This window comes from Muscardinus avellanarius, assembly GCF_963383645.1.
Source record: "Muscardinus avellanarius genome assembly, chromosome: X".
Taxonomy (NCBI): domain Eukaryota; kingdom Metazoa; phylum Chordata; class Mammalia; order Rodentia; family Gliridae; genus Muscardinus; species Muscardinus avellanarius.
The window spans coordinates 34,792,522-34,812,415 of NC_137792.1; the positions used below are offsets into that span (position 1 = coordinate 34,792,522).

A 19,894-nucleotide genomic window follows, 5' to 3' on the forward strand; every position below is an offset into this window, starting at 1 on the left:
GGGAGGCTGAGACAGGAGGATCACAGATCCAAGGTCACTTCACACTAGCAAGACCCTGCTTCAGAACAAAAAACAAAATAGTGCTGGGGATGTAGTTCAAAGATGGAGCACCCTGGGTTCCATCCCCAGTACACCACACACACACACACACACACACACACACACACACACACTCTTTAATGTTCCTTTTCATTTCTTCTTTTAACTGTGAATTATTTATAATTTTGTTAGTTTTTAAGTATATGGGAACTTTTCTGTTATTTTTAATTTAATCTGATTGTTGTCTGTGAGTATACTTTGATATTAATAGAGCCATTCCAGCTGCCTTCTGAATAATGTTATCATGGTATATCTTCTTTCCTTTTATTCTGAAACTATTTTTCTTCTGTATAAGTTCATTTCTTACAGGTAGGATATAATTGGGTGTTGTTTTTTGGTACTGGAGGTTGAATCCAGAGGTATTCTACCTCAGGGGTATTCTACCCTTAGCCCTACACCCTTTTTAACTTTTTTTTTTTCAGTACTGGGGATGGAACCCAGGGGCTTTCTACCTCTGAGCTATACCCCCAGGTCCTAGTTTTTATTCTTTATTTTGAAACAGAGTCTCACTGAGTTACAGAGGGCCTCACTAAGTAGTTGAGGCTGTCTGTAAACCACTATCCTCCCGTCTCAGCCTCCCAAATGCTGGGATTACAAACATGGGCCATCATGCCCAGCTTCAGCCCTTTTTAAACATTTTTTTTTGAAACACAGTATCAGGGTCACTAGGTTGCTAAAAGTTTTGCTAAGTTTTTGAGGCTGGTTTTGAATCTCTGATTCTCCTGTCTCAGCCTCTCAGGTTCTGGAATTACAGATGTGTGCTCCCATGTCTGGCTCATTTTCAGTACTCTTAACTTTCTTTCTGTAGATTCATATTTTTATGTTATCATTTTTCTTCTGCCTAAAGGGTATCCTTTATAAATGTTGTGTCAACTGACTTTTTCAGCTTTGCTATTTCTGAAATATTTTTATTTTGCCTTTTTTTTCAGTACTGGGGATTGAATGTCAGGGCATTCTACCTTTGAGCTACATCGCCAGCCATTTATATATATATATGTATTTTTTCTTTCTTTCTTTTTTTTTTTGGCAGTGGGGATTGAACCTAGGGGAATTCTATCTCTAAGCTAACACAGCAGCCCTATTTTTTTATTCTTTATTTTGAAACAGCGTCTCACTAAGTTGCTGAAGCTGGCTGCAATCCTGTGATCCTCCTGTCTCAGCCTCCCGAGTACCAGGATTGCATGCCATGTGCCCCCACACCTAGGTCTTATTCTTTCTTTCTTTATTTTTTGGTACTGGGGATAGACCCAGTGGAAATTTACCTCTAAGCTTCACTCCCAGCCCTATTTTATCCATCCATCCATCCATCCATCCATCCATCTCTCCATCCATCCATCCATCTCTCCATCCGTCTTTGTTTCCTTCTTTCCTCCCTCCCTTTGTTCCTTTCTTTGTCCCTCCTTCTTCCCTCTCCTCACTCTCTCTTTCTTTCTTCCCTGTACTGGAGATTGAACCCAGGAGCGTTCTACCTCTGGGCTACACCCCTAGCCCTAGCTGATGCTGGCCTTGAACCTGCCATCCTCCTGTCTCAGCCTCCTAGGTACTGGGATTACAAGTGTGAGCCACCACACCCGACTTATTTTGCCTTTGGTTTTGAAAGACACCTTTGCTGGTCTCCACAGACACTGGGCTCCAACTCCGGAGCCTGCCTGTTCTCTTTCAGTTTTCTCTCCCTGTGCGGTGGCTAGAAACTGTCAAGGCAGGAAGGTGGGGCAACTACAGAGTGGCCGTGTTTGCTTCTTAGGGCTCACTGCCCTTTGTTGCTTGATGTCCAGTGTCTCAAAAAACTGTTCCTACGTGTAATTTTATATTTTATATGTTTTTCTAGTTTTATATAAGAGAATTAATTTTGCCCTTTTTATTCCATCTTGGCCAGAAGTAGAAGTTTCATAGTCACATTTAATGCCAGAATACCATTCTATGGAGTAGACTACTTTTTTTCTAATTATTCACTATTAAAAGATAAGCTTTTATAAAATATTTTTTTGCACGAGATCTGGCTGATCCTAACAATCACACAGGGTACTTTTTAATAATGCTAAATCTTTTTTTTTTGGTACTAAGAATTGAACCTAGGTGTGTTCTACCTCTGAGTTATACCTCCAGTCCTTTTTATTTATTGAAAAGGATCTTGCTAGGTTGCTGTGGTGTGGGTCTTTTTAAAATGCTGAGGCTGGCTGTGAACCTGTGATCCTCCTGTCTCAGCCTCCCAAGTACTGGGATTACAGGTGTGCGCTACCACGTGGGCCTGGCCAAATAATGCTGACTCTTACACTCACCCTTTAGATTTAGACTCAGGAGATTTGGAATGGAGTCCAGCAGTCTGCATTTTTAAAAAACAAGATCCTGCAGCAGAAAGTGGCCTTGACTCTGAGATCCTTAGAGTAGGAACCCTATTTTATCTCTTTGTTGGAGAATAGCATTCTGTTGGAAATATTTGAGAATTTATACTCTAACTTAAATTGTGCCTTCCCACAAAATATCGTTTTGCATGGTTCCTGGTTTCTAGTTCTCAAAAGTGGTAGATAAGCAAAATGAAAAATTAGTTTATCAAAATGATTTTGGTCCAAACATCCAATTGTAATGTTTGAGTTTCATTTTCAATTTGTATATTCAATGAACATGTATGGTTACCAAGGGAAGCTTTTCTGGAAAAATGATGTATATTGATGTGTGAGTCAAATCTGATTTCATAAGGGAAATGATAATACAATGGAAGTTCCATCCTTCAAACTTTGAGGTATTCATTAAACCAACGTGAATGTGAACCTACTAGGGGGCAGGGTACTCTCCTAGGCACAGTAGTAAATACTGTCAGTAAACACAGAACCTCTCATGCTGGGAGAAATTCACTCCAAACCGGTTATAATGAGCAGTTTTTAATTCTCTCTGCCCCAAACATATCTCTGTAGAGAGGAACTAACTCAGGTTCTCTTTGTTTCCAAGCTCGCCAATTCTGGGGAAGGAACTGGCCCACATTGGGTTAGGCTGCTGCTCTGGAACCTACCCGAGCCGGTGGGTGTTGGGGAGTGACATTGTTGACATAAGCTTTTCCTCTATGGTATAAGCCAGGCCCAATTTAATCCTTGTACACTTGCTTCTACGGAAATCCCAATTAATAGAGAAGTGATTACAAGTACGATGTTAAACCCAGGAAAACCCAGGGTGTGGTGGGTATGCTTCCCTCTTGGGGATGGATGCACTACAGAGAATCCAAAAAGGAAAGGAGGCCACAGAGGGTTTTTATTTCCTTCCCTTGCTCCCTCATTCCATCCATCCTTCCTTTATGCTAGGGATTGAACTCAGGAGCATTTTACCCCCAGCCCTTTTTTATTTTTTATTTTGCAACAGGGTCTCACTAAGTTGCTGAGGCTGGTCTTGAACCTAAGAAACTCCTGACTCAGCCTCCCAAGTACTGGGAATACAGGTGTAAGCCACAATGCCTTGCTAAGGCATCTCTCTTTCCGTGTGTGTGTGTGTGTGTGTGTATGTGTGTGTGTGTGTGTGTGTGTGTGTGTGTGTGTGTGTGTAGGTTCTGGGAATTGAATCCAGGGGTATTCTGCCTCCAAGTTGTACCTCTCTTTTTACTTTTTATTTTAAAACAGTGTCTTGTTAAGTTGCCGAGCCCAGCCTCAAACCTGTGATTCCCCTGTCTCAGCCTCCCAATACTGGGATTAGAGGTGTGTGCCACCATGCCTGATGGTCATACAACTTTGAATAGAAAAGTAAACGGGCAAATAAAGCCATATTATGTCAAGAGATCTATAGTCTATTATGGAAAATATATCTTATATTTTCCATAAAAGACTTCCTGTTTTCATGGCAAGCAGTCAAAACAAAAAAATATATGCTGCCACCATGATCAGAGAAGACACAAGAAAGAAGGAATTTTTTAAAGGAGATTTTTTTTTTGGTGATACTGGGGATTAAATCCAGGGGCATTTTATCTCTGAGCTGAACTCCCAGACCTTTTATATTTTTTTATTTTTTTTTATTTTTATTTTTTTTGGTGGTACTGGGGTTCCTGGAAGCCCTTCTATCTCCGGCTACACTCCCAGACCTATTTTTACATTTTTTTATTTGGAAACAGGGTCTCCTAACCCAGCGCGCGCGGCTAGCTTCGAACCTGCGCGATCCTCCTGTCTCTGCCTCCCAAGCGCGGGGATTACAAGCGTGCGCCACCACGCCCGGCTGACCTTTTTTATTTTGAAAAAGAGTCTCACTAAGTTGTTGAGGGTGGCCTAGAACCTGTGATTCTCCTCTCTCAGCTTCCCAAGCACTGGGAATACAGGTGTGCGATACCATATTTAGTTAAAGGAGACTTTTAAGAAATTCTCAAGGCTATTTTCTTTCTTTCTTTTTTTTGTGGTACTGGGGGTGGAACCCAGGGGCTTTCTACCTCCGGGCTATACTCCCAGACCTATTTTGTATTTTTATTTGAAAACAGGGTCTCACTAAGTTGCTGAGAGCCTCACTAAGTAGCTGAGGCTGGCTTTGAACCTGTGCGATCCTCCTGTCTCAGTCTCCCTAGCGCGGGGATTACAAGCTACAAGCTGTGCCACCATGCCCGGCCTCAAGGCTATTTTCTGAAGTAACTTGGGGATTTGGTGTTAGGTTCTTACTTGTATATGTTTCTATGTTGTCAGCCTTCATAGAAAAGATCAAGCAATTATCACTGGGCTGTCTCAGAACATGATGATCAGAAGACACTCTGTGGTCCCTCCCAACTTCCTGTTTGGTTGGCTTGGCTAAGTGTCACCCCTTCTTCCTGCCTTCCCATCACAGCTTCTCTGTTCTGTAATAATTGGTCCAGGTACACTGTGCTAAGCTGCACATTTACTCACCCACTGTAGCCAGCCCTGTGGAGTGCGCCCCAGGAAGTGGCCGTGTCCTATGTGCCACGACAATGCTGGCTTCTGATACCAGCAATGAGTGAATCACACATGGTGGGAACTGAAACACTTGTGGAATGACTGAATGACTATATAAGATGACCAAAGGGGCTGCCGGGCGTGGTGGCGCACGCTTGTCATCCCCGCGCTTGGGAGGCCGAGAAAGGAGGATCGCTGCAGGTTCGAAGCCAGCCTCGCTGGCTTAAGAGACCCTGTTTCCAAATAAAAGTATAAAATAGGTCTGGGAGTGAGCCCGGAGGTAGAAGGGTTTCCAGGAACCCCAGCCCCCCCCCCCCAGATGACTGAAGGGACTATTTGGCTTTTGGAGCGAGGGATGTGATTTTCAGGTCTTGGGGATCATGTAGCAAGCGCATTTGGAGATGCGCGTGCTGAGGCCTGTCTGTGCTCTTAAGCCAGAGTCGCCCAGGGCCCTGCCCACTATACGGTGACACTTTGCAACTGACAAGGAGCAGTTAGTAAGAATTATAAAGAATTATAACAAGGAATGTCTAGAGTCCAGGGTTCTCTGGAAACTGTGGTCAGAGATTTCCTGCTGTGTAATTCTCCCTTTAATCTGGAAGACAGCCAGTCAACTTTCATAAGTAGGTAATTTGTATTTCTATAACCCCACAGCCCTTTACTATGCTCCGAGGGAAAGATAGGAATGTGTAAGTTTCAGCGTTTTGTCCTAACATACGACCCCTACTCTAATCCTGGAACGTGCTCCATGTTCCCTGTCTCCGTGTTCCTATCTCATCGTCCACTCGTTTGTCTAAATCTAAAGCAATCCTCAATCCCAGCCCTCCCCTCATTCCCACTGGCAATCCATTATTCAGGCTTACTGAGCTTAATCAAACAACAAACCAACCTACCTCCCTTTCTCCTTCCCTCCCTTTCTTTCCTGGGATTGAACCCAGAAGCATTCTACCTCCAAGGTATCTCCCCAGCCTTTTTTTTTTTTAATTTTGAAGCAGGGTCTCAAGTTGCTGAGCGCCTCACTAAGCTTCGAAGGCCAGCCACAAACCCGCGATCCTCCTGTCTCAGCCTCCCGACTACTGGGATCACAGCATGTGCCACTACACCCAGCTCGTTACTTCTTTCGTGTGTTCACTCCCTTCCACGCTGACTTCCGATCCTCTAGATCAGACTTCTGTCGCCTCTTGCCCGTAATACTGCAGTAATAGCCTCTTAATCGGTCTTTCTATATCCACTCCTGTCCCCTTAAATACAGCCTCCACTATTAAAATGGAGCTGGAGCTCTATCTTCCTGCTCAAAATCTTTCAGTGTCTTTGGATGAAGAACAAAAACCTTTAACATGTTTTTTTTTTTTTGGTGGTACTGGGGTTCCTGGAAGCCCTTCTACCTCCGGGCTACACTCCCAGACCTATTTTTACATTTTTATTTGGAAACAGGGTCTCCTAAGCCAGCGCGCGCGGCTGGCTTCGAACCTGCGCGATCCTCCTGTCTCTGCCTCCCAAGCGCGGGGATTACAAGCGTGCGCCACCACGCCCGGCTTCTAACATGTTTTTCAATACTCATGTGGTCCTGTTCTGGCCAGTCGCCTTGCTGTCTACCGTCTAGCCATGGGACCTTCAGCCACGGAACCTTTTTTTCATTTGGGAACTGTGCTATGACTCTTTCTTTTCTTTTCTTTTTCTTTCTTTTGGCGGTACCAGGGATGGAACCCAGGGGCATTCTACCTCTGAGCTACATCCCAGCCCTATTTTTCATTCTTTATTTTGAAACTAGGTCTCACTAAGTTGCAGAGGGCCTCACTAAGTAGCTGAGGCTGTCTGCGAACCGCGAGCCTCCTGTCTCAGCCTCCTGAATACTGGGATCACAAGCGCGCGCCACCACGCCCGGCTTAGTCTTTTCGTTACCAGGTTTCTGCGCATCTATTCCAACTCTCTTCCTCAGCACTGAGAAAATGACTTCATATTCAGTAGGCAGATGTGAATGGAGGGAATCTTATTTTAGCAATATTACTCAATTCTCTGAATAATTCACTCAGTGTGTTCTGAATTAGCGTTTCTTCCTCTAATTTTGTTTAAGGCAAAAGACCTGGAAAGTACCAAGTTTATAAGAAGATTTTTGAAGGGAATACTGGAGGCTGAAATCAAGGGTCATCCTACCTCTGAGCTACACCACAGGCCCTATTTATTTATTTTTAAATTTTGGGACATGGTTTCACTAAGTTTCTGAGAGTCTCGCTAAGTTGCTGAGGCTGTCCTCAAATCAGTGATTGTCCTGTCTCAGCCTCCCAAGTACTGGGATTACAGGTATGCATCACCACGCCCAGTAGAATTTTTTTTAAAAAACAACGTATTCTATGTTCATTTCCTCAAGACCAATACCAATATTTCAAATTGTCCTCTTATTTGGTATCCCAGAGGTTTTTCTATTCTAGGGAAATATACCAGTATATTAGGTGTTTTTTTTTTTTTTTTGATGAAGTTGAAAGGGAATTTTGAAAGGGCAGGTGAGAGGAATCAGCATGCCTGAGACATGGTGTCTGGCAGAACAATTGTAGCAAAGAAACCCGCGGTGGGGGAGGGGACAGAAGACCTGAAAACTGATTTCTTTAGAACTGTCTGTGCCCTCCCCACAATCTCCTGCTTCTAATAGCAGTATCGGTTGCAGTTAGCTGATCCAATCGAGCTGGTGCTTGTGAGAAAATACCACTTACCATTGGCTCATCCGTGTTCTTTTGGAACTGTACCAGCCGGACTCTGGTCACGTTTTCCATGTCCATGTCGCCGTTCGCACTCTCTGGAGAATCGCCGTTTAAGTAGGGGGAGGTGGGGGGCGGGGTGACCCTCAGCGCCTCATCGCTGTAAACTTCATGTGCCACTACGTCGTGCGTCTGAAGTAAGGCCTAGTATTTTTAGGAAGCAGAGAAATAGCAATACCAATTATTCTTTCAGCAAAATCTATTATATAAAGACACTATAAAATGATTTTTTATCTAGATATCTTTCACCTAAAGAAAATTCAAAGTGCATTGTGAGTAGACTCCCAGTTATTTGACAAAGAATCACAATAGATGATTAAAAAAATGTACGCGCGAGAGGCCGGGCGTGGTGGCGCACGCTTGCAATCCCAGCATTCGGGAGGCGGAGACCTGAGGATCGAGGTTCGAGGACAGCCTCAGCTAGTTAGCGAGGTACTTCGCGACTCTGTGACACTCTGGTTCAAAAATGAAAAAGACTAAAAAATACGGCTGGGAGTTACTTGGAGGTATGATGCCGCTTTCCATCTCCGGTATCGCAAAAAAAAAAAAAAAAAAGAAAAAAGAAAGAAAGAAAGAGAAAGGAAGGAAGGAAGGAAGGAAGAAAAAGGAAGGAAGAAAGAAATGTACGAGAGCTGGGCATGGTGGTACATGCCTATAATCCCAGTACTTGGAAGGCTGAGATAGGAGGATCGCAGGTTTGAGGACAGCTTCAGCAACTTAGCAAGGCCTTCCACAACTTAGTGAATTACAAAATAAAAAATAGCTACGTGTGATGGCACATGCCTGTAATCCCAGTATTTGGGGGCGCGGTGAGACAGGAGGATTGCAGGTTTGAGGCCAGTCTTAGGAACTTAGGTTCTCCACAGCTTAGTGAGGTCTTGTTTCAGAATAAAAGATAGAAAGGGCTGGGGGTGCAGCTGAGAGGTAGAATGCCCCTGGGTTCAATCCTCAGCAACATACACACATAAAGAATGAATGAGTGAAGGATAAAATGAATGAATGCATGTGTTCGCTGATTACCTGGGTTAGAGGTATTATCTGATGCTATGAAAATGTAGCCAACTAACTTGTTCAAATAAAACTAGACATACCGATATTTCAAAAATTTAGCAGAAAGAATAGTCTATAAAAAGGCTGGCCCTGGTTGTAGTGACACATGCCTGTAATCCTAGTACTTGGGAGGCTGAGAAAGGAGGATCACAGGTTTGAGGACAGTCTCAGCAACATAGCCAGGCTTTCAGGAACCTAGTGACATCATTAAAAGAAAAATAAAAAGGGCTGCGGGTGAAGCTCAGGGGTAGAATACCCTTGGTACAATTGAGAGAGGGGGAGAGGGGGAGGGAGGGAGGAAGGGAGGGAGGGAGGGAGGGAGGGAGGGAGGGAGGGAGAGAGAGAGAGAGAGAGAGAGAGAGAGAGAGAGAGAGAGAGAGAGAGAGAGAGAGAGGGGCAGGCAGCTGGTAAATTTGTGCTAGGCTTAAATCGAAACAAATTAAGAAAGAAATAGTGCAACAATTGATGTGGTTAACAAATGTCTTTTGTTAATGGTACTACTAATAAGACTTTTATATAACCCAAAGAATGAAGACAATTTATAATTAATGATTAAAAAACCTGTACAAACATATTGGAAAAATATAATTTTTTGCTGTGGAACTCAAAATCTAAACCTATTTAGTGTTTTTGTTCATTTCTAGTTTTTGTTGCATTTGCCTAAGTGAAAAATAAGTTGCAAATGATCATTGTGAGTTCTTTTTTGCAAAGCCCATAAACAAAGGAAAAACGAGTTTCTTTGTACTGATAGCAGTGTATGCCATCTTGGTGAACATGGACCAAAGATGTCCCTTGTTTTCTTAAAAAGGACATCCATCTACTCACTGGAATTTTTATGCCATCATAAAAATACTTTGCAGTAAGCATGAGTATTTGGACATTTGGATCTCAAAGAGGAACTACAGCTGAGTATCAGTCTATCTGGAGTGTTATGCAAGTTATATTTTTTCTGTGCAAACTATCAATTTTAGTTATATTTTAATCTGTGACTTGTGTGGTCATAAAATATCTATAGATAATGAAATGCAACTAGAACTGCTTTAAAAGTATCACCCCTAACAGTTGAAATTAAGTTATATAATTAAAAGGCTTATCAAAGTCATGAGTTGGCTATTTTAATGTGTGTGTGTGTGTGTGTGTGTGTGTGTGTGTGTGTGTGTGTGTTACTAGGAACTGAACCCAGGTGTATTCTACTAAGCTTTTCACAGCCTTATTTTATTTTTTGAAACAGGATCTCACTAAATTTTGGAGGTCGGCTTTGAACCTGAGATCCTTTCTTAGCCTCCCAAGTACCTGGATTATGGACATGTGCCACTACACCCAGTAGGTAATTTTAATTTTAAAGGCATACCTCTGAGGCAAAAATAAGGGAACAAGCTGGGCATGGTGGTGCATGCCTGTATTTCCAGCATGTGGGAGGCTGGACAGGAGGATCCCAGGTTCAGGGTCAGCCTCAGCAACTTGGTGAGGCCTTCAGTAACTTAATGAGATTATGTTTCAAAAAAAAAAAAAGAAAAGAAAATGGTTAGGGGTGTAGCACAGAGTAGAATGCCCCTGAGTTCAGTCCCTAGTACCACCACCACCACCACCACCACCACCACCACAAAAACAATTGTGCAACCATGCAGGAAAATTGGATGGCGCTGATTTCTTATCAGTGGAGAAGAAGTTGTTAGCAATTTATGTCTTTGAGTTTTTAATGGAAATGGCAGGCCCTTTCATTATCTGAGCTGGCCAGTCTCAACTAGGGTGCGGGTTGAGGTATAGCTGAGGCGCATTAAACAACGCATAGGCTGGGCGTGGTGGCGCACACCTGTAGCTTGGGAACCTGAGACAGGAGGTTTGAAGGTTCAAGGCCAGCCTCAGAAACTTAGTGAGATTGTGTTTCAAAATAAGAAAAATACAAAGGCCTGGAGGTGTAGCTCAGAGGTAGAATCCTTGGGTTCAAACTTGAACCCCAGTACCAAATTAAAAGAAAACAAAAATACAATGCATAGCTTGAAAATAGGGCTCCAAGGGCCAGGGAACCGTAGCTTCCTCTCCAGTGCCCTGATGGCACTCTGCTCAGGTACTTTATTTTTGTGGTACTGGGGGTGGAACCCAGAGGCTTTCTACCTCCAGGCTATAGTCCCAGACCCATTTTATACTTAATTTGGAAACAGGGTCTCACTAAGTTGCTGAGAGCCTCACTCAGTAGCTGAGGCTGGCTTCGAACCTGTGCGATCCTCCTGTCTCAGCCTCCCAAGCGCGGGATTACAAGTGTGCGCCACCACGCCCGGCTGCTCAGGTACTTTTGAGCCTGAGTGTGGAGACTGTGCCACATGAGCAAATCCTTCTTTTTTTCATTTAATTGTGGCCATTTGAGATTTAGGGCAGAGAGTAAAAATCAGTGATCAGCCAATTGGAAAACTTCATGTGCTAAAATCAGGTTCATCATATCAAGTACAGATATATTGTTCGTAATTACTGACTTTATTTTTGTGGTACTGGACATTGAACCCTGGGGCATTCTACCTCTGAACCACATCCGCAGCTTGATTTTATTTTGAAACAGGGTCTCACTAAGTTGCTGAGGCTGGCCTTGAACCTGCAAGCTTTCTGTCTCACTCTCCTTAGTGCTGGGACTACAGATGTGTGCCACCACACCCAGCTATAATAGTGACTTTTACAAATCATTCTTTGTCCGAATGGAAGATGGAAGTAAACAGGCAGCTTTCATCAGGATAAGGCCGATCTGTGAGGTTACGTGGGTTAGAGAAAATGTTTACGGTGCTTTGTTCTAATGATTTCTACTCATCTTTCTAAATTATATAAACAAACTCCTGACTTTTATTTATTATATAGAAATTAGCCCATGATAATAAATGAACACTCAAGCTGAGTTTTTTTTTTTTTTTTTGGTGTGGTACTGGGGAGGAAATCTAGGGGCCTTCTACCTCCAGGCTGTATCCTCAGACCTATTTTTTTTTTTTTTTTTTTTTGGTGGTACTGGGGCAGGAACCCAGAGGCTTTCTACCTCTGGGCTATACTCCCAGACCTTTTTTATACTTTATTTGGAAACAGGGTCTCACTAAGTTGCTGAAAGCCTCACTCAGTAGCTGAGGCTGGCTTCGAACCTGCGCAATCCTCCTGTCTCAGCCCCTCAAGCGCGGGGATTACAAGCGTGCGCCACCATGCCCGGCAACCTATTTTTTATGTTTTATTTGGAAACAGGGTCTCACTAAGTTGCTGAAAGCCTCACTCAGTAGCTGAGGCTGGCTTCGAACCTGCGCAATCCTCCTGTCTCAGCCCCTCAAGCGCGGGGATTACAAGCGTGCGCCACCATGCCCGGCAACCTATTTTTTATGTTTTATTTGGAAACAGGGTCTCACTAAGTTGCTGAAAGCCTCACTCAGTAGCTGAGGCTGGCTTCGAACCTGCGCAATCCTCCTGTCTCAGCCCCTCAAGCGCGGGGATTACAAGCGTGCGCCACCATGCCCGGCAACCTATTTTTTATGTTTTATTTGGAAACAGGGTCTCACTAAGTTGCTGAGAGCCTCACTAAACAACTGAAGCTGGCTTTGAACCTGCGATCCTTCTGTCTCAGCCTCTCAAGTACTGAGATTACAAGCATGGGCAACCATGCCTGGCTTCAAGCTGAGTTTTTTTTTTTTGTGGTACTGGGGATAAAACCCAGGGGCTTTCTACCTCTGGGATACATACCCAGACCTATTTTATATTTTATTTGGAAACAGAGTCTCCCTAAGTTGCTGAGAGCCTCACCAAGTAGCTGAGGCTGGCTTCGAACCTGTGCAATCCTCCTGTCTCAGCCTCCCAAGCGCGGGGATTACAAGCGTGCACCACCACGCCTGGTTTATTCAAGCTGAGTTTTAAAAGAAAATGTTTAGCTGAGTGTGGTGACACATGCTAGTAATCCCAGTACTTGGGAAGCTGAGATAGGAGGCCTGCAGGTTTGAGGCTAGCTTCAGCAACCTAGTGAGACTCTAATTCAAAAGTAAAAAATAAAATAGGCTGGGAGTATAGTTCAGAGGTAGAATGTCACTGGGTGCAAACCCAGTAACCTACACACACATAAATGTGCATACGCACAAGAGCGAGTGAGAGAAAATGCTTAAATTATGTTACTGAATAAGAACACACTTGATATTAACCACAATTTGCCAACGTAAGAGATTGCTGACACAAAATAAAACTTAACCTCAAGCTCCAACATTCATATGCAAACAGAAAAAAAGGAGGTCACTTACTTACAGATTGTTTTAAAAAAGGCTTTAAAAAGAACATGTAAAATAAAAATGGGGCCATAACGGTTTGAATATTTTTCTTCAAAAGTGTTATAGGTATAATTGAGCACTCATTACTCAGTTGAAATAGCTGTTAGCTTTAATTCCATAAGAAGAGTTATATAAACCTGGCGTGGTGGCGCAGACATGTAATCCCAGCATTTGGGAGGCTGACAGAGGAGGATTGGGGTTCAAGGACAGCCTCAGCTACTTAGTGAGGCCCTTTGCAACTCAGTGAGATTCTGTTTCAAAATAAAAGAATAAAAAGGGCTGGGCATGGTGGCGCCTGCTTATAATCACAGCATTCGGGAGGCTGAGACAGGACTGTGGTTCACCGACAGCCTCAACTACTTAGTGAGACCCTTTGCTACTCAGTGAAACCCTGTTTCAAAATAAAGAATAAAAATAGGGCTGAGGGTATCACCTGGAGGTAGAATGGCCCTGGGTACTATCCCCAGTACCGCAAAAAAAAAAAAAAAAAAGCCAAATAACAGAAAAGCAGTGCTTTTTGTACTATATAAGAATATAAGACAGTGAACAGTGTCAGACTAGAGTGACAGAAATGCGACTACTCAAAATGAGTTGGAAGCCGGGCGTGGCGGCGCCCACTTGCAATCCCAGCATTCGGGAGGCAGAGGACCGCGGTTCGCGAATGGCCTCAGCTACTACTTAGTGAGGCCCTCTGCAACTCAGTGAGACTTTGTTTCAAACATAAAAAGGACTAAAAAAATAGGGGTGGTATTGTAGCTCGGAGGTAGAATGCCCCTGGGTTTTATCCCCAGTATCGCGCGTGCGCGCGCGCACACACACACACACACACACACACACACACACACACACAAATTGGAAACAGACCCAGAATGTGGCGAAGTGGGAACTCTAAGACATTGTTGGTGGGACTGCAAATTAGTGCAACCACTTTGGAAAACAGTATGGAGAATCCTCAGAAGAATGGAAACAAATCTACCATTTGATCCAGCAATACCACTGTTGGGTATCTACCCAAAAGAAAAGAAACCAAACTACCAAACTAATGCATGTGTATCTATGTTCATAGCCAAACTGTGGAACCAGCCAAGATGTCCATCAACAGATGAATGGATTACAAAACTGTGGGATATGTACACAATGGAATTTTACTCAGCCATTAAAAAAATAATTCAATTACATCATTTTCAGGGAAATGGATGGAACTGGAGGACATTATGCTAAGTGAGATTAGTCAGTCACAAAAAAATAAGAAAGCAGATGCTTTCCCTAATATGTGACAGTTAGGGAGAAATGGGTCATAGGAGGAACTCTAGATGAAAAAGGAAATTCTATAGAGGAGCAAACAAGGCAACCTAAAGGAGGAGAAAGGAGAGAGGAAGAGGGAAATCTCTAAAACACACAATGCTTAAACATATCGAAGTCAACCACCAAGCCAAGCAAGGGAAGGACGGACGGGGAGGGAATGGGGTGGGAATTGGGTAGGGGTTAAATCAGTGATGTGTACATGTATGTACACACAAGGTTTTTACCCCAATACGATGTATGAATATAATGCACCAATAAAAAATTAAAAAAAGAATTGGAAACAATGGAGTTTTGGGTTTGAGAAGTGATTCCTGTGACGTTTTAATTATAAACTATAAAATTTACAGCTTAATAATGAAACTTTCATGATGACACAAAGTGATTTTATTTTATCTTTTGTGGTACTGGGGTGGAACCTGCCTTCTACCTCTGGGCTACACTCCCAGACCTATTTATATTTTATTTGGAAACAGGGTCTCACTAAGTTGCTGAGAGCTTCGCTAAGTAGCTGAGGCTGGCTTCGAACCCGTGTGATCCTCCTGTCTCAGCCTCCTAGCGCTGGGATTATAAGCATGCGCCAACACACCCGGCTACAAAGTGATTTAAACATTTCGTTTTTGAAATAATAGGATGCAAACTTTGTTTAAAAAAGATCCTTCTTTTCTTCCTTCCTTGTTTTCTTGTACTGGGGATGGACCCAGGGGCATTCTACCTCAGAGCTACACCCCATGCCCTAATTTATTTTTATTTTCAAACAGGGTCTTGCTAAGTTGCTGAGGGTCTGGCCAAATTGCTGAGGCTGACCTTGAAACTGCAATCCTCCTGTCTCAGACTACTAAGAACTGGGATTACAGGCTTGTGCCACCACATCTGGCTCAGATCCTATTTATTTTTTAGTTCTGGAGACTAGACTCAGGGGCATTCTACCTCTCTGCTATAATCATCTTTATTTTGAAATAAGGTCTCACTAAACTGCTGAGGCTGACCTCTAACCTGTGATCCTCCTGTCTCAGCCTCCTAAGTATTGGGATTACAGGTGTGCGTCACCTCTCCTGGTTTAGATTCTCTTCCTCCCTTCCTCCCTTATTTCTGTGGTACTGGAGATTGAACTCAAGGGCATTCTATCTCTGAACTACATCTCCAGCCCTTGAAATTTTTTTTTTTTGTTTTGAAACAGGGTCTTGCTAGGTTGCTGAGAATCTCACTAAGTTGCTGCAGCTGGCCTCGAACCTGCAGTCCTCCTATCTCTGCCTCTCATGTACTGGGATTACAGACATTTACCACCATGCACAGCTTAAATCCTATTCTTAAAGAAAAAGAATTAACGCATAAACTTTCTATCTAGGCAATATGTAAGGGATTTCTTTCTTTCTTTCTTTTTTGGTGGTACTGGGGTTCCTGGAATCCCTTCTACCTCCAGGCTACACTCCCATGGGCTACACTCCCATACCTATTTTTAATACTTTTTAAAAATGTGGAAACAGGGTCTCTTAAGCCAGCCCGGCTGGCTTCGAACCTGCGCGATCCTCCTGTCTCCGCCTCCCAAGCCAGGGGATTACAGGTGTGCGCTACCACGCCCGGCTGTAAGGGATTTCTTTATCTTTATTTATTTATTTATTTATTTATTTATTTATTTATTTATTTATTTTTTGTGGTTCTGCGGGTGGAACCCAGGGGCTTTACTACTTCCGGGCTCTACTCCCAGACCTATTTTATACTTTATTTGGAAACAGGGTCTCACTAAGTTGCTGAGAGCCTCACTCAGTAGCTGAGGCTGGAACCTGCGCGATCCTCCTGTCTCAGCCTCCCAAGCGCGGGGATTACAAGCGTGCGCCACCACGCCCGGCTTTTCTTCGTCTTTAATATTTCGTATTCTGTAATTGCAGTGAGCATAGGAGCTGTGTTTTTATATTTCATTTATTTATCTTTCTGCAGTATTAGAGATTGAACCCCGTGGTGTTCTACTACTGAGCGACATCCCCAGCCATTATAATCATTATTATTAGTTTTAAAATTTTGAGATAGAATTTCACTAAGTTGCCCAGGCTGGCTTCAAACTTGTGATCTTCCTATTGGAGACTCCTGAGTGGCTGGGATTGTAGGCGCACGCCATTGCAGCAGACTGAGGAACTAGGCTTTTACAAAAGCAGGGTTTCAAATGAAATAACAAGGAATTGGTGAATTATATATATATGTATATATATACACACATATACACATATAGTATATACCTAATACTATATAGTATTAGTATATATCACACAGTATATATACTAATATTATAGTATATGGCATTATAGGTAGTATCCTATATATACATAATACTAGATACTATATAATAGTTATATTATTTCATATATATACTAATATTATAGTGTATAGTATATAGAATGTACTATATATACTATATGTGTGTATGTGTGTGTGTGTATATATATATATATATATATATATATATATATATATATATATATATACACACACACACACATATATAGTATTAGAGATTGAACCCAGGGGCATTTTACTGCTGAGCTATACCCACAACCTTATTTTATTTTTCTATTTTGAAACAGAGTGTGACTAAGTTGCCAGTGTCTCACTAAGTTGGTAACCTGCCATCCTCTTGTCTCAGCCTCTCAAACACTAGGATCATAGGTGTGTGCCACCATGCCCAGCTCTCCCAGACTTTTAAAATTTTTATTTTGAAACAAGGTCTTGCTACATTGCTGAGGCTGGCCTCAAATATGAGGTCTTCCTGCTTCAGCCTCCCAAATACTGGGATTAAAGGTATATACCACAACATCCAGTGGAGAGGAATATTTTTTATCATGACTTATAGAGACTTTAAAAATCTTTTAAGCCAGGCATGGTAGTGCATGCCTGTAATCCCAGTACTTGGGAGGCTGAGACAGGAGGATCACAGGTTTGAGGCCAGTTTCAGCAACTTGCAGAGATCCTTAGCAATTTAATGAGGGCAGTGTAGTTCAGAGGAAGATCACGTCTGGGTTCAGTCCTTGGTATAAAAAAACCCTTTTCTATCTACCTGTATTTACTTCCCCATAAGTTACTGGAGACATTTACCACTATCTGTATTTATAGTGTCATGCAATTCAATTTAAATCCTCATGCTATAATGATTAGAAAGCAAAAAAAATAGACAACTGAAAAAATAAGGGTAAAACTGTAAACAATGCTAAGACTATTTCCTAAATTTTGGTATAATAAAATATAGTAAGTATTAAACTATTATTTCGCTTTAGCTTTTTTTTTTTTTTGCCATACTGGGAATGGAACCCAGTTACTACCTCCGAGTTAACCCTCAGCCCTATTTTTTATTCTTTATTTTGAAACAGGGTCTCATTGAGTCGCAAAGGGCCTCACTAAGTAGCTGAGGTTGGCTTAGAACCTGTGCAATCTTCCTGTCTCAGCCTCCCAAATGCTGGGATTACAAGTGTGCGGCACCACACTCGGGTAGTTTTTCTTTTCTTTTTTTCTTTTCTTTTTATTGGTGCACTGTATTCATACATCATAGTGGGATACAAACTTTTGTAGACATACATGCACACATCGCCCAGTCAGCCCCCACCCAATCCCCACCCCATTCTCTCCCTATCCCTCCCTTCCATGCTTGGCTTAGTGGTTGACATCTAGTATTATAGCAATTTATCCAAAATTAAAAATGATAATCTCACATAACAGTTTCATTTGTCTGATACCAAGCTTTTGATGTCTTAAAGATAACATTTCAATATTTCTTTTTACTTTCTTTCTTACCAGAGAATATTTTTTTCTATTTTTTAGGTGAAACTATAATATATTTATATATTTATTTTTCAGAAAAAACTCTATCCTAATATGGAATATGGACTCTAGATACCCAAAATGATCTTGAAAAAGAACAAAGCTAGAAGATGTATATTTTCTGATTTCAAACCATATAAAGCTACAATAATTGAAACAGTGTAGTACTGTTATAAAGGCAGATATATAAACCATTGGAGTTAAATGAAAGCCTAGAGATAAATTCTTCCATATATTGTCAAGTTATTTTTGACAAGGTTTCCACGAACATTTGGTGGTAGAAATAATAATATTTTAAATAAATATTGTTGAAACATAATAATTACATGGAAAAGAATAAAGTTGGACCCTTACCTAATCCCATATACAAATATTAACTCAAAATAGATAAAAGACCTAAATATAAATCTTAAGACTATAAACTTTTAGGAGAAAATCTGGGTCATAAAACCTCACAACACTGAAATTGGCAGTGATTTCTTGGATATGATTTCAATGGCACAGGCAACAGAAGAGTATACAAACTCCCTAAAAATAAAAAAAAATATTGTATATGCAAAGACAATGTAAACAGAGTTAACAGTTACTAATAGAATGGGATAAAATATTTCCAAATGCTATATCTGAAGGTATATTAATATTCCAACTAGAAATCCTAAAAATTAACAACAATAAAGGCAAACAATACCATTTAGAGATAGGTAAAAGACTAACATAAGTAATGAATCTCCACAGATAACCAATCTTAGTTGTCTGTTGGATGGAAACTCTTGTTTCTCTGGTTCTGGTGTGTGTTACCTATTTCTTCTTTGTAGTTAATCTCTTTGAGTATTTTCTCTAGTGCTGGTTTTGAAGACATAAATTCCTTCAGTTTCTGTTTGTCATGGAAGCTTCTTATTTCTCCATCTAATTTGATAGAAAGTTTTGCTGGGTAGGAAATTTTTGGCTGGAAGTTGTTTTCTTTCAGAGTTTGGAATATGTTACTCCAAGCCCTTCTGGCTCTCATGACTTGGTTTGGGAAGTCTGGAGTGATTCTAATTGGTTTGCTTCTGAATGTCACTTGGCCCTTTGTTTTTGTTGCCTTTAAGATTCTCTGCTTGGCTTCCACATTGGTCATTTTGACAATTATGTGGCGTGGGGATCCTCTTCTCCGATCCTGTCTAAAGGGAGTTCTATGTTTCCTGGACCTGTGTATCAACCTCTTGCTCTATGTTTGGAAAATTTTCTGCTATTACTTCCTTGAAGAGATTGTTGATCCCTTTGGTTTCACCTTCTTTTCCCTCCTCTATTCCAATTATTCTTAGGTTAGCTCTCTAAAAATGGGCCCATATTTCTTCAATATCAGATTCCTGCTGTCGGATATTTTTTTCTAGATTAGAAACTATGCGTTCATTTTTGGAATACTCATCTTCTAAGAGCGAGATTCTGTTCTCCATGTGGTCTAATCGGTTGTTTATGCTTTGAATTGAGGCCTTTACTTCATTAATTGCATCCTTTATCTCTTTTTGGCTCTCTCTGAGTTCTTTTCGAAGCACCTCTATTATTTCTACAGTTATTTTCCTGATTTGATCTTCTAGAAATCTTTGATTTTCTGTTTTATCAGGTTTTGATGTTGTGGGGTTGTGGGCATTGATTGCTCCAGTATTATTCCTCTTTCCCATGATTTCGGAAGTTTGTGCCTTCTCTGGGTTCTTCCCTTGGGTCACTATGACTTCACTTAAGGTGTTCTGGATCTCGA

The 19,894-nt window shown here is 41.7% G+C and overlaps 1 protein-coding gene across 6 annotated transcripts in view; it reads right to left on the bottom strand.

Annotated features, from left to right (window-relative positions):
- CASK (calcium/calmodulin dependent serine protein kinase) overlaps positions 1 to 19,894 on the bottom strand; it is a gene marked incomplete at both ends in the record, with an annotated part of 384,129 nt that overhangs the window by 55,230 nt on the left and 309,005 nt on the right. For all 6 annotated transcript variants that reach the window (XM_080718576.1, XM_080718575.1, XM_080718573.1 and 3 more), the window contains one exon: positions 7,679 to 7,867. In XM_080718576.1, coding sequence (XP_080574702.1) covers positions 7,679 to 7,867 — 189 coding nt within the window. The remainder of the gene's footprint in view (positions 1 to 7,678; positions 7,868 to 19,894) is intronic.